Genomic DNA, 14,197 nt, shown 5'->3' with positions numbered 1-14,197 from the left:
CCGGAACCCCGTAAGTCTGACATAGCCGACGACGTGCGCATCCTCGAGATGAACCGGCGCGCACATGCAGCAGTGGAGGGCCTCCGAGAAGAAGCGTCGCGTCTTGCTTATTCAGGTGAGTGGTATGCGCTGCTTCGGCGTGTCTTGCACCCTAGCTGAGGCGTCCAGTCGACATGTTGCAATCCCCTTTTGATCCTTCGCCAGCCGAGGATCAGCTTTCCACGACTCAATCCACGCACGAGAAACGCGACCAAGAGGGCGACTATGACTGGGCGACGTTCGTCAGTGCCTATGCGATGGGTCGTTGGGATCCTCTCAGAACTCCGAACGCGCCGCGGTCGTGCTTGAACGCACCGACGCACTCAAGAGCGGTACGGTCGGAGTCTGCCGCATCCATACTCGATCGACCAATTGAGGAGATCTGTGATTCGCCGGACCACGACCCGCTCGAAGGCCAATCATTTCCTCTGGGTCTTCAGTCTCTTGGCTCTTCCAGCGATGTTACCACCCAAAACGGTGTTGATCTTGACGCCGGTGGTATGTCAGGCGCTGACAGTCCCCCAGATACATTCCCCGTCTCCCAGTCTGCACCTGCTGTCCAGCGCAGTGCCATATCGAAGCCGAAAAGGCTGAACGTTCCGTTCAACCTGGGGGCTTTCTCGCATCGACTCCGGAGCTCTTTCACAGACCTGCGTCCCTCTGTCGCGGGGTCGTCCTATTCCCCGTCTGCAGCTAGCGACAGCTCACGAGATGCTACAATTCCAATAACGGACGCGGCTACGACGGCGGCTGCAATGCGATGGGCGGGAGCGGGTGTCTCTGTGGCACCCCTGGCACTTCCTTCGCCAGAACACGAACTGACCGATCCTATGCGCGGCGTAACGGCTACCATCCCGGGGTCACATCCTTCAGACAGCACGTACCTCACGCTGCCGGCCAACCAGCCCCTCTACTCTCCCGGCACGCTGCGCAAGTCGCGTCTCAGTAGCTTTTGGCAGGGTACTCAGGACGTAGAGGATGGGCGTCTACCGACGATCGAGCAAAGCCCGCCAGAGCCAAGTGAGGGCGCCGTCGACTCTCAGCCGGAAAGCGAGCGCACAGAGCCAGATTTTGCGGCTCAGCAGCCCGACACACACCCACCAATCCCAATCATAGGCGCGTCAGTACCGCCTGCTACGGCCCCCGTCAAATACAACACGCAGGAGCCCGATGAAGACTACTTCGGGCCTGTTGAGCCGACGCGAGTCGAGACGCTCATTCAGGCAGGCGAGCCTCCCTTCCCTACCAACATCATTCTGGATCACCACCCGGAACGCCAGGTCTCCGCGCCCCCATTCGACGTCGACCCGCAGACGGTCCCTGCACTTCCCAGGAGGATATGTCTCACGCGTCAGACTTCTGCGCCACTGCCAACGCAATCACTGTACGAGCGGCGTATACGTTCGGCGCGGCCGGCGTCGGAGAGCTATGTGAGTGGCTCAACGGGGAGGGCGGCGAAGGAGGAGCAGATGTATTCGGAGTTGGGCTACCTCGCACCGCCTAACCCCCCTGATGAGCTCGAACGACGCAGAGCGCTCTACAAGTACGTATTGCTTCGTATGCTTCGCGGCTCGTGCCGTTTTGACGCGTGCCGCTGAACGCAGGTTCAATATCTGGGGCACGGGAAGGGACCTCAACTTCGACCGGATCGTGCACCTCGTCAAACTTGTGTTCAATACGAAGATCGTCACGATCTCGTTGGTGGACGGAACAGAGGAGTAAGTCTCTGCCATTAGGGCATTGTTTGATCAGACGTCTGACGGGCACTGTTCTAGGTTCTTTAAATCAGAGTGTAAGTGATATTCGCAAATAGTCGTTTGGTTGACGGGCGTGATTGACTCAGTGCTGTTGTGTCAGCGGGACTGGGCGTACAGAACATGTCGAGGACGATATGCTTTGACGCACATACGATCCTGCAAAGGTAAGTCACCATTCCTGTTGCTAGCTGTGAAATTGACGATGCGGTGATGTGTAAGGGATGACGAACCCACTGTGGTCCTTGACGCGTCGGAAGACTGGAGATTCGCCAAAAATGTGGGATCTTGTCTTTTGACTATGTCGCCGGTCTTCACACCAGTTTTTGCAGCCCCTCGTCATCGGAGACCCTCACATTCGCTTTTACGCTGCGTGTCCACTGCGCACGCACGAAGGGTACAACATTGGCACGTAAGTCTGAGGATACTCCTTGCGACTCTCAACATGGCTCTGATCACTCGAGAAGGCTGTCGATCATCGATGACACTCCACGACGTGAGTTTAGCCCTCGGCAAAGGCACACGCTCAAGGAGTTCGCGGTCAGTGTTGAGTTATCAGGATAGTCACTTCGTGACTGACTTCTTGACAGCAAGTTGCCATGAGGGAGTTGGAGTTGTGGAAAGATAAGGTACGGGGTTTCTGATGGATATTTTGTGGTATATCTGACAGGCTTCTGTAGATCCAGCTTCGCATTCGCGATCGCATCCAAAATTCTGTAGGTGTCCCTGGGCGATGTGTGATGCTGCTACTGACATCACGTGTAGATGGAGCAGTTCACGCGAGATTGCCTCGATCTTGACAAGGAAGTCGAGAGCGAGAAGGGCGTCTTTGTGGGTACATCCATGGAGCAGGTCTACCTGCGTGCTGCACGGCTCGTGAAGCGGACGCTCGACGTGGAAGGCGCGGTTGTGCTAGACGTGTCCCATGTCGACGTCGTCGAGACCGTGGGCGCGGAGAGTGCCATGGCCGTGACAGTACACAACGCAGATCGGATCGCGGGCAGTGCTACGGTCAGCAAGTCGCTCAGCAAAGAGGAGTACTCGCGGCTGCAAGAATTCTTCACAAAAAACCCAGATGGCAAGGTTTGCGAAGGCATCGTACCGACAACACTTAGGCCATTCTTGCCGCAGCGTATACAGTATGCACTTGGTATGTCTTAGCACGGTTATACGTTGTCAATTGGCGAGATCTGATCTTGTGACAGTCGTCCCTATCTTCAACATCGACAAGCAGCCGTTCGCGTTGCTCTGCGCGTACAGCACTGGTGAACGCACGACACCTTTCGTAAGTGGAACTATGTTCGAGGCTTTGACAGCATTTGCTGACTCACGGCGTAGCTTGAGGGTCATGAGTTGTCATACCTTCGTGCGATAGGTAGGTTCCTTGCGTGAAGCGACGCCGCTTGTTCACTGACATTTCGTATCAGGTGTCATCATCCTTTCGGCAGTGTTGAAGCGCAGGATGATTCTTGCCGACAAAGCTAAGAGCCTCTTCATTTCCAAGTACGTTCTTCATCGCCTGTTTGAGAGCGCTCCGTTTTTTGAGCTTCGACTTACAGCATATCGCATGAGCTGCGAACCCCGTTGCACGGTGTATGTAGCCAGCTCTTCAGCGCCTAAAGGTCGCCGTGCTCACTTCGTTTCTGACCCAGATCCTGGCGTCTGCGGAGTTGCTGTCGGACACGCCACTGGATCACAGCCAGGCGTCCTTCCTACAGACGGTTCAGGCGTGTGGGACGTCCTTGGTCGAGACCGTGAACCATGTGTTAGACTTCACGAAGCTGAGCGGCAACTCGAAAGCCGGAGGCGTAGAACACACCATTCATCACAGCCGGTATGTCGTCTTGTCACAATCACTTTTGGTGCCGACCCTGACTTATAGCGCAGAGTCAATTTGATGCAATTGGTCGAGGAGGCTACGGAGGGATGCTGGATTGGGCATCGAGCGAGAATGTTCACGTCTGAAATTGGCAGCGTGTACTCACCTCCCAAGGCGGACCGCTCAAGTGCGCTTGCGGACCCGCGTCCGCGTCATGTCGAGACCGTTCTCGACATTGGGCATAGTAAAACTGTGAGAGTCTTGTCATGTTCTATCCGGCCGATGTTCACATGCTCGCTTCCAGGGTTGGACCTTTCTCTGTGAGAAGGGTGGCATTCGTCGGATCTTGATGAACGTTTTCGGGAATAGTCTGAAGTTTACGACTGTAAGTGTGGTGTCCGTGGAGCTTGTGAGGTGCCGATGCATACTATCTGCAGGATGGCTATGTACATGTCATGCTTCGTCAGCTTCCAACAGGCGACGATAATGCGAAGAACAAAGTCATGGTAGAGCTCTCCGTCATAGACACCGGGAAGGTGAGTTTAGCACCGTGTACATATCCCACCCGTCTGACACTTTTCCCAGGGGATCAGCCAAAATTTCTTGAAGGTATACCTGGCCTGTGTTCGCATATAGAAACTTACTGACTATGACCCAGAACCAACTGTTCCACCCATTCTCTCAAGAGAATCCTCTGCAGACAGGCACAGGATTGGGTCTTGCAATTGTCAACAGCATTGTTCGTTCGAAGAGCGTTGACGGGAAGGTAGATGTCTGGAGTGCCGAGGGCGTTGGTACCGAGATTAAGATCACCTTTGCCGCCGAGGTGCTCGAGGATGCTCACGCTCGAGCAGCCGATGAAGATTTGATCAAGGTGTACGAGTCCCTCAATCGTCCTCTGATTTCCCTTCTCGGGTTCTCAGACCCGCATCGCGGGGTGCAACTCTTACGCACCGTCACCACGTCATATCTGTCTTCGCGGTGGGGCCTCGACATCGCTGAAGACGATCAACCTGGTCAACTCGTCATTGTGAACGAGGTCCTCGAGCCGATTACGCAAGCTATCGAGAACAAGGACGGATCCCGGCCATTCATTATTCTCTCCTCGCTGCGGGGTGATCCCCGTTTGATGAACATGGTTGGCGAGTACGAGCGCATCGGAGGCTTCTGCAGGATTGTGTACAAGCCTGTCGGCCCCGTTCGACTACATGCTGCGCTGAAGCTGTGCTTGCATGTGTTGACGTTCGGTCAAGGTACCAAGAAGAACTCCGCGCTGCACGGCCGGCCAGAATCGCCTCAGCCAGTCAGTCCAGCTGCGCTCTCGGACGAGGGTGTCTACTCTACGCTACCTCGCCGCTTCTCAGAGGAGACCACTATGCAAGTGCACAAGAAGGCACGGCCAACTCTAGGCCTGCGCGCCGCGACGGCTCATCCAGGAGCTAGTTGGTCGCATATGACGACCCCTCCAGAAGACATGGACGGCATTGAGCCTGAACCTCCGGACTCGGCACCATCCTCGCCAAATTCGGCTAGCCCCACGGTCAACATCGGTACAAGTGGAACGCTGCTTAAATCGTCTATTGGTTCACTTGGCGTCCGAAGTGCCTTGCGCGTCTTAGTTATCGAAGACAACAGCATATTGCGAAACTTGCTGTGAGTGTGGAGATAGTGTCCACACTAAACGACACTGACCATTTCCAACAGAATAAAATGGCTCAGGAACAAGGTGAGAACTATGCTTGAGGGGCTCTGACATAAGGCTGAAAACGGGATAGGGCCATGAATTTCGCGAGGCCGTTGACGGGCTGGAAGGTGTTCGTATATTCGAGACCGACGGTCATTTTGAGTAAGGACATTTGACCGCTTTTCCCGTACGCGATCTGACGATGCATCTAGCGTGGTTTTAGTAGATTTGTCTATGCCGGTGCTTGATGGTGGGTCCAATATGTTTCTCCGGTGAACTTACTTCCTGACAGATCTCTATTCAGGCGTTAGCGCTACTATACAGATGCGATCGATCGAGACTACGCGAAAGCTTGCTAACCCGTCATCAGAAGGTTCTGACCAGAAGCTACCTGCAGCCCGGATTCTGGCGCTTACTGGCATGTCGTCTCTGGAAGACAAACGACGCGCCTTTGAGGCTGGCGTGGATGGCTAGTGGGTAGTCTTATCTGACTTGGCGCGTGTGTCACTGAGAGAGTTTGCCCCAGTATGGTCAAGCCAGTTGCATTCAAAACTTTGGACACCATGTTCCAGAAGCTAGGCATCGTCTCGTGAAGGCCCTATCCTACTCGAATGTCTATTGGCGAAGACGTACACCGTCACATCGGTATCCATCCCTGTCGCATTGCTCATCCTATATAGTATTCTCGGGCATACCCCCTTGTTTTTGTCTCATGACACCACTGCTACGCACACTATGTACAGCATATCTTCTATCGCTGCTTGCTCCTCGTAATGATGTCGCCCCATGCTCTTGTCCTTTGCATCCTCACACCACTGTAGCCACTTAGCCCTCGTTCTAGCCACATATTATGATACAATACGGATTCTTGATGCCGAAGCACCATTGCAATAGATGTGATCGCCGTCTTCATTTCATGCAGTTGGTGGTCCGTGCCATCCCAGACAGTGCACAATCGTATGGCACCGCATCTCGCGAGGTTATCTTGTTGTAAGGGAGGGCAAATCCGTGTGTAGGCAGTATGCACCCAGTGGATTCTGTGGCCATGCATCCTATATATTACATACGATCATGCAGCGAAGTTGTACTTCTTACTCGCCATTCCCTCTACGAAGCCCGGGAAGACCCAATATAAGAGCTGCCCGAGCTTGCTGAACATATATGGTATCCACACAAACTTCTCCCCCGCGTCCACAGCCTGTACGCACCTCCGTGCAACATCCTCCGGCCTCGCACCATGTGTGTTGGGATTCGCCTCACGCACAGATCCGCCATCAACGGCGGACGCGCGGAAGTCGCCGCGGACGGTGGCGGGGATGGCGAAGGTGAAGGTGACGGCCGGGTGCTCGATGGCGAGGGATTGGTAGAGCATGAGGGAGGCGGCTTTGGAGGAGCCGTAGAGGGCGCGTGTGGGAGCGGGGACGAGGGCAGCGAGAGAGGACAACAGGAGGACGGAGGGTGAGGGTGAGCTACGCTGGAGGAGAGGGAGCTGCAGACGCGCTATGAATCTTAGTGAGTATGGGGAGCTGCAGGGTGACGTACCAGTGTGACTGCAGACACAAGTGGTCCAATGTAGTTGACGTTCACAGCCTTGCTTGCGACGTCTACTGTGTGTTTGATGCCTTCCATTGTCGCTTGGGAGGGCGTGAATGACCGCCCGTCTCGCTCGAGACCGGCAACCTCCATCAACGGTCGAAGTGCGCTCACGCCCGCGCAGACAACTAGCGTGTCAAGCCCGCTCCAATCTGATGCATCACCATAGTATCGATACCGCACTGACGGATGCGACGGTAAGGCGTACCATGCTCTAACACGTCCCGCAAGTGGACCATGTCGTCCACGTTTGTGAAGTCCGCAGCAACGCTGAGTACTGTTGCATCTTTTTGATCAGCGACGTCTGCAGTGTGCTGCAGTGCCTTGCACTCGTCGACGACCTTCTTCAGTTCATCGTGCCTGCGAGCGGTAACGCACACTCGCGCGCCTTTGCGTGCATACTCGTGTGCTAGGGCGCGTCCGATGCCGCTCGACGCTCCCAGAATGACGACCCGCTCATCCTCTCTCCTGACCTTCTTCGCGCGACTCGCGCGTCGCAAGAGCCTGCGAGAGACGAAGAGCACCGAGAGGGCGATGGCGAGGACAGAACCCGTGCCGAGGTGGATGCGGGAGGCGAAGGGCAACATTGAATTTGACTGTGATCGGGCTTCGGCGGCCCGCGAATGGGCTGGTCGTCAAATTCACAGATTTCCCATCGAAGTGACTCCATCGCGCGCGTCGTCACTCACCTCTCTCCTCCCCAGAGTCTCAGACTCGCTGCTCGCGCACTGTTCCCAGCCCTTCCGTAATATGAGCCATAGGCCATTGGACGGTAGAGATCAGACCAAGCTCGTATAGCATCCCGTCTCGCAAAGCACCACTAAACAACTACTCTTACTACTCCGAGTTACTCGGACAACCATCGAACGTCGACGAGCGCGCACAGCGAAGAAACTTGACCGTTCTAGGATGGCTTCTTTCGCGGGTCTCATCGACCAGAGCATATACACTGTGCCCTCCTTCACGCTCGAGTCGGGATGCGTGCTAAAAGAGGTCCCGGTGGCGTACAAGACGTGGGGGAACTTGAACGCGACCAAGGACAATGTCATGATCATCTGTCATGCATTCACTGGTAGTGCAGATGTCGAGGACTGGTGCGCAAGGAAGTTTATGCCACTTCCAATTGACACTGACAAGCTCTACATAGGTGGGGTCCGCTCATGGGGCGTGGCAAGGCCTTTGACCCGCGGCGCTTCTTCATATGCTGTTTTAATGTCTTGGGCTCGCCTTACGGCTCTGCGTCTCCTGTCACTATTAATCCTGACACGGGCAAGCGGTATGGCCCCGAGTTCCCCGGGACGAGCATTCGGGACGACGTCAGGCGCGTCAATTCTCGCTCTCGTTCACCCCACTCCTAACGCAGCCCTCGCAGACTGAACAAGCTCGTCCTTGATCACCTCGGCGTCAGCTCCGTCGCAGTCGCCATAGGCGGTTCCATGGGTGGGATGGCCATCCTCGAATGGCCTCTCTGCACGCCACCGGGCTACGTCCGGCACATCATCCCCATCGCCACCTCCGCGCGGCACTCCGCCTGGTGCATCAGTTGGGGCGAGGCGCAGCGCCAGAGCATCTACAGCGACCCGAACTACGAGGACGGCTACTACACCGCGCAGCCCGCGTCCGGGCTCGCGGCAGCGCGCATGGCCGCGCTCCTCACCTACCGCTCGCGCGACTCCTTCGAGCACCGCTTCGGCCGCAAGCCCCAGAAGCTCCCGCCGCCCGCGGACGGCGTACCCACGCCCCCGCTCTCGCCTGCGCCCCGCGAGGCCGACGACGCGCTCGCTGCGCACAACGACGGGCAGCGTAAGCGGTCAACGCCGTCTGCCCCAGGCACGCCCCAGGCCTCCCGCCCGCTCTCGCCCGCGCCCGTGCAGGCGAAGCCGATCTTCAGCGCCCAGAGCTACCTCCGGTACCAGGGAGACAAGTTCATCTCGCGCTTCGACGCGAACTGCTACATCCACATCACGCGCAAGATGGACACCCACGACGTCTCTCGGGACCGGCTTCTCCCCGGCGAGGACGAGCACGCCGCGCTCGCGCGCGTCCTCGCAACGCTCCCGCCCCGCGCTCTGGTCATTGGCATCCAGACGGACGGGCTGTTCATGCCCAGCGAGCAGCGTGAGATCGCGAAGCATATTCCTGGTGCGGAGTGTGTGATCATCTCGTCGCCGGAGGGACATGATGGATTCCTATTGGAGTTCGAGCTCATCAACGAAAATATCATGCGGTTCTTGAAGAGGGAGTTCCCGGACTACTACGAGGTGGAGGTCGCAGAGGAGCCCGAAGAAGGGTTTGATATCAAAAAGACTAGTTTGTTCGGGGAAGCAGAGGCAGACATTGCCAGGTGGTAGGAAGTATATGGAACGACTACCCAACTGTCGTATAAACGAGGTTATCTATCACGTCTTCAACATGGCTAGATATTACACAGCGCTTGTTTTCCACCTTCGTTCCTGATTAGCAAAGTAATCCTCTCGTCTCTTCAATGCACACTCATTAAGTGATACTGCGCTGTATCACAGAAAAGCGAGAGCTACGGCCGCAATAGACAAGCCACCTCTTGAATGGTGGCAGCTGCTTGGTGAACGCGCAGAGTGGGCGTCCGGGATTTCTCATCACCTCGAGATATCGTCATGTGAACCCTGCAACAGTCCATCCCGCAGCTTGCAACGGGGGGAACTCTCGACTGTGCGACAAGGCATATGCTGCCGTCGCCAGACCTACATGACCCGGCGTTCGCAGCGTGTCTCGTTGTGCACGCCCTCGCAGTTGAGGTCACAGTAGGGCATTGCGCACTTCCTGCACTTGTACTTGCCCCAATACCCACAAACCGAACAAATCAGGCGTGGAGGTTCCCGTGGCGGAGGTGCTGCAGCACTGAGATATGTGGGCACCTCGGGCGGGTAATTCGCGATGCCCTGAGTCACCGTGAACCATGGCTTAGGGGGTCGCTTGGATGAACACTCACGGACTCGTCGATGAGCTTCTCCAGATTCTTCTTGTAGAGCACGGCCGTGCGGACGTTGTGGCTCGACTTCTTTTTGGGCATACCCGGCCACTCGCGTTTGTCGGAGATGACGAATTGGCGCGCCTTGCCCTTCACGGAGCGGCCGCCCGGGGCGTCGTCGTCATCTTCAAGGCCGGCAGACTGTTCCGCATAGTTTGATTTCTGGAGTCACAAGCGTTGAATAGGTGTAGGAAGAGGAGACACTCTGGCACGTACCTCGAGCTCGTCGAGATGGCGCTTCGTGCGCTTTGCGATGACCTCTGGGTCGAGGTACGACGCAGCTACCTGTGTCTGGCGTTGTGCTGTCTGCCACCGTAGTTGAGCATATGAGATACACGAGACCTGAGAGAGTACTCACGTTGTCTTCGCGGAGCCATGGCGGTCAGGCGTAGACGCGGTGGAGGGAGAGCGCGATCATGGGAGCGCGTTGAGGACGCGCGATTGCGCGATCGACGTCACACGTGATCGGGATGGGCATGTATTGCAGAGTGGCTCGACTGCCCCGCTAAAACCACTTTGCTCACCCGACACCATCTCACAGCGGGAAGCATTAAAACGAGTCATCCCACCGCCTTTGCCTTATCGTCACTGTCTCCCTTCTCCGCTGCACGACTGTTTGTCCGTCCACTATGTCTGCAGACGGAACGCCGCACAAGCTCAGGATGCCTGAGGACCTCCCGACGCCTGAGCCGGAGTCGCCGTCACTGCCCCGCGCGAGGCAGCCCTATAGATTCTCGACGCTGTGTGCGACGGTGGAGACCCCCAACGCGGACCATAAGGACCAGCATGGGAGCTCCAGTGTACCCATCTACCAGACGGCGACCTTCAAGGGTGTAGGTGGACAGTATGACTATACCCGGAGTGGGAACCCCACTAGGACTCATTTGGGTGAGTGGAATGCACCTTGTGTTGTACGCGAGAGTGTGAACTGCGCTGTTCTCTCGCGTCTGCTGCTTGTGCGATGTCTGATTATACCCCTCTAACTGCACCCCCATAGAACACCACATTGCCAAGATCTCCTCAGCTGAACATGCTTTCGCTGTTTCCTCCGGCATGGCCTGTCTTGACATCATCACCCGCATTCTCAAGCCCGGGGATGAGCTCATCGCCGGAGATGACATCTACGGCGGCACGCACCGTCTCCTCACCTACCTGCGCACGCACATGGGCATCACAGTGCACCATGTCGACACGACCGACCCCACCACCCTTGTGCCTCACCTCACCCCCAAGGTCGCTATGGTACTGCTGGAGACACCTACGAACCCACTACTGAAGATTGTGGACATTGCGCGGATCAGCGCTATGGTGAAAGAGAAGTGCCAGGATGCGGTCATCGTGGTGGACAACACGATGATGAGCCCGTACCTCCAGCGTCCGCTCGAGCACGGTGCGGACATCGTCTATGACAGTGCGACCAAGTACCTTAGCGGACATCATGATCTCATGGCTGGGATCATTACCTGCAACCGAGACGACCTCGGCAAGGTATGTACACACATTCTTCGTGCTATTGGTTCTGTCTACTTACATGGGCACTACAGCAAATTGCGTTCATGATCAACTCGGTTGGGAATGCTCTTACGCCCTTCGACTCCTTCCTGCTCCTGCGGGGTGTCAAAACACTTGCTATCAGAATGGACCGTCAGCAGTCGACCGCTATGCTCGTCGCCCAGCTTCTCTCCCGCCTTGGCTTCGTCACGCACTATCCTGGTCTACCAAACCACCCTGGCAGGGAAATCCACGAGCGCATCGCTGATGGTGCGTGTGTTCAGTCGGTCTGTTAGTCATTCCAACTCACGCCATTCAATAGGGTACGGCGCCGTGCTCTCCTTTGAGACCGGTGACAAGGAGCTCAGCGAGCGCATTGTCGGTGCTACTCGTCTGTGGGGGATCAGTGTTAGCTTCGGCTGCGTCAACAGCCTCATCAGCATGCCCTGCGTTATGTCGTGAGTCCCTTCGTTATGTGCATTGCGAAATCCCCGGTCTCACTGCTCGTCACAAGGCATGCGTCCATCGACCCTGCTACGCGCGCCGCTCGCGGTCTTCCTGAGGACCTGATTCGCCTATGCGTTGGAATCGAGGACCCTGCGGATCTCTTGGACGACTTGCAGCACGCTCTTATGGGAGCCGGCGCCATCACGTATGCCGCGGATGAGTATGTCCGCCTGCCGAACCCCATCAGCCGCGCCGTCGAGAAGCTTGCCTTCAACCAGTCGCTCACGAACAGGCCCAGGGAAGACCGGGAGTGGTTCGTCAGCGCCCCGGGCAAAGTCATCCTTTTCGGCGAGCACGCGGTCGTGCATGGAGTCGTACGTCAGCCACTCTCGCACTTTGCTAGCCCCGACTGATTCGGATGCCCACCCGCAGACGGCGATCGCAGCGTCGGTGGATCTCCGCTGCTACGGCGTGACGTCGCCCCGACACGATAACAAGCTGTCGCTTCAGATGACGGACATCGGCGATTACGTCCACGAGTGGGACCTGGACGACCTCCCCTGGGACGCCGTCACGCCGGTGCTACCAGGAGAGCATCATACGGACTTGCTCGATCAGAAGCTCGTGGATGCCATCATTGCCCGTGCGCTCCCAGCGCCGTCAGACATACCGAAAGGCGCGCACGCAGCTGGGATCGCATTCTTGTACCTGTATATGATGATGGCGCATGGCGGTGAGAGGCCGTCGTTCAATTTCGCTGTGCGCTCGACCCTCCCTGTCGGCGCGGGTCTTGGGTCATCTGCGTCATACTCTGCGTGCATTGCTACGGCGCTATTGCTCCTGCACCAGCGTATCAAGATCCCGCCCCTCCCCGCTCCCACGCGTCCTGCGGGCGCGGACGACCCGGGACACCTGCACATGTCGCATCAGGGTCGTCGTGCTATACCGCCAGACACCGCTGAGGAGGTGAACCGCTGGGCGTTCGTCGCTGAGAAGGTGCTGCACGGGAACCCAAGCGGCGTCGACAACTCGGTGGCTGTGTTTGGTGGGGCGTTGGCGTATACACGTCCTGGGTTCGGGAAGAAGAGCGGGATGGAGCAGATTCAAGGGTGAGTGGTGCATGAATTAGAGGCGAAGGAGGTGCTGACCCTTGTTCTCTGTGCTTGTCGTCAGCTTCAAGTCGCTGCGCTTCCTGCTTGTTGACTCGAGGGTCCCGCGTGATACGAAGAAGCTTGTGGCGGGCGTCGCCTTGAAGAAGGCGGAGGTGAGTGCCCTTAATCGCCCGGAGATGGTATGACTTACAGGTGTTTTTATCATCAGGAGCCCGAGGTCATCAACAAGATCATGGATGCCATCCAAGCTATCAGCGATGAGGCACGTCGAGCTCTGGCTGATCCTGAGCTACCTCGATCGTCTTTGCTTGACGCACTCTCGGTACGACATTTACTCCCCTTGGGTGAAACAGTTAAGTGACCTCTTTGTAGGCATTGATCAATGAAAACCATGCCCACTTGGTGTCACTGGGCGTATCGCACCCGTCGCTTGAGCTCATTCGGTCGACTACTGCCGCCAACCAGTTTGGCCTGAGCACGAAGCTCACCGGTGCCGGCGGTGGTGGATGCGCGGTCACGCTTGTCCCAGACGGCAAGTCGCATCCCGCTGACAATAATGAATGAAGCTCACAGAAGCCCTACAGATTTCAGCGACACAGCCCTGCAGGCCTTGGTCTCCGCGCTTGAGGACGCTAGCTTCAGGACCTACACGACGTCCGTCGGCGGGTCTGGCCTCGGCATCCTCTCGCCATACAACAAGGAGTACGACGAGGCTGGTCTGGCCACGCCCCCGAGACTCCTTTCGAGGACGATTCACATGCTGTGCCTTCTGTGCGCAAGTCCCTTAAGGAGAACTTCCGGGGCGTCGACGCTGGCTCTCTGTCAGGGTGGGCAGAGGACCTTGGTCGTTGGATGTACGTGTAGCTGGGAGGACACGTTGAATGCGCGCCATGCGTGTTGGCAAAAGCATTACATTGGCCGGATGCTGTATTTATGAGTTGTACGGTTCTGTTTGGATAACACTGTGCGTTGTACTTGTTGATTGTGATTCTCAGACAGACCAATATAGTTCGGTCTGCGGTCGACGCACGCGGTTTCCGCATGCCCTTCATAGGAGATGATTGCGTTCATGGACTTCCTGCCCAGGGAAGACGTGAGGTGCTCCCGAAGCTCCAATGTACTGTCTTCTGGAGCTAGAAGACGGCTATATCAGAGTTAATCTGACACGAATGCTTGCAATGCGGGTACTCCAGCCGTATTCCCTCCGGGTCGCCTTTGAAACGGCATCGTCGATAAAGCGGGGCCACCTCT

General features: G+C 56.8%; 5 protein-coding genes across 5 annotated transcripts; 3 read left to right on the top strand and 2 right to left on the bottom strand.

The window, feature by feature from the left end:
* Positions 1–869: 869 nt before the first annotated feature.
* On the top strand, positions 870–5,889 carry B0H18DRAFT_874624 (uncharacterized protein; the record flags this gene model as incomplete). The annotated part of the gene is made up of 24 exons (XM_048040367.1): positions 870–1,582; positions 1,644–1,757; positions 1,883–1,960; positions 2,016–2,073; positions 2,126–2,205; positions 2,261–2,333; positions 2,384–2,422; positions 2,474–2,509; positions 2,559–2,943; positions 2,999–3,078; positions 3,132–3,168; positions 3,221–3,296; positions 3,353–3,386; positions 3,446–3,627; positions 3,681–3,864; positions 3,917–3,997; positions 4,050–4,148; positions 4,198–4,221; positions 4,271–5,265; positions 5,317–5,338; positions 5,388–5,458; positions 5,509–5,546; positions 5,601–5,769; positions 5,823–5,889. The coding sequence occupies 24 exons, from the start codon at positions 870–872 to the stop codon at positions 5,887–5,889; spliced, it is 3,735 nt and encodes a 1,244-aa protein (XP_047894917.1).
* Positions 5,890–6,212: 323 nt separating this feature from the next.
* Positions 6,213–7,473, bottom strand: B0H18DRAFT_1000160 (uncharacterized protein). Its single transcript, XM_048028203.1, has 3 exons — positions 7,098–7,473; positions 6,839–7,041; positions 6,213–6,785 (listed from the first exon to the last, which is right to left on the bottom strand). Exons 1-3 carry the CDS (start codon positions 7,126–7,128, stop codon positions 6,366–6,368), a joined length of 654 nt encoding a protein of 217 aa, XP_047894916.1. The 5' UTR covers positions 7,129–7,473; the 3' UTR covers positions 6,213–6,365.
* A 325-nt stretch (positions 7,474–7,798) lies between these two features.
* B0H18DRAFT_1084423 (homoserine O-acetyltransferase) lies at positions 7,799–9,240 on the top strand (the record flags this gene model as incomplete). The annotated part of the gene is made up of 3 exons (XM_048031788.1): positions 7,799–7,983; positions 8,037–8,210; positions 8,262–9,240. The coding sequence occupies 3 exons, from the start codon at positions 7,799–7,801 to the stop codon at positions 9,238–9,240; spliced, it is 1,338 nt and encodes a 445-aa protein (XP_047894915.1).
* A 184-nt stretch (positions 9,241–9,424) lies between these two features.
* Positions 9,425–10,302, bottom strand: B0H18DRAFT_245675 (uncharacterized protein). Its single transcript, XM_048037265.1, has 4 exons — positions 10,255–10,302; positions 10,113–10,198; positions 9,858–10,058; positions 9,425–9,807 (listed from the first exon to the last, which is right to left on the bottom strand). Exons 1-4 carry the CDS (start codon positions 10,271–10,273, stop codon positions 9,610–9,612), a joined length of 504 nt encoding a protein of 167 aa, XP_047894914.1. The 5' UTR covers positions 10,274–10,302; the 3' UTR covers positions 9,425–9,609.
* Positions 10,303–10,558: 256 nt separating this feature from the next.
* B0H18DRAFT_1156693 (cystathionine beta-lyase) lies at positions 10,559–14,140 on the top strand (the record flags this gene model as incomplete). Its single annotated transcript, XM_048035779.1, has 10 exons — positions 10,559–10,784; positions 10,894–11,384; positions 11,441–11,657; positions 11,710–11,845; positions 11,902–12,208; positions 12,267–12,943; positions 13,008–13,098; positions 13,155–13,268; positions 13,319–13,482; positions 13,523–14,140. The coding sequence occupies 10 exons, from the start codon at positions 10,559–10,561 to the stop codon at positions 13,881–13,883; spliced, it is 2,784 nt and encodes a 927-aa protein (XP_047894913.1). The 3' UTR covers positions 13,884–14,140.
* Positions 14,141–14,197: the final 57 nt, after the last annotated feature.

The sequence above is a fragment of the Fomitopsis serialis genome (genome assembly GCF_022376445.1).
Source record: "Fomitopsis serialis strain Sig1Antser10 chromosome Unknown B0H18scaffold_23, whole genome shotgun sequence".
Classification (NCBI taxonomy): domain Eukaryota; kingdom Fungi; phylum Basidiomycota; class Agaricomycetes; order Polyporales; family Fomitopsidaceae; genus Fomitopsis; species Fomitopsis serialis.
This window is presented reverse-complemented; position numbering and strand designations above follow the sequence as displayed.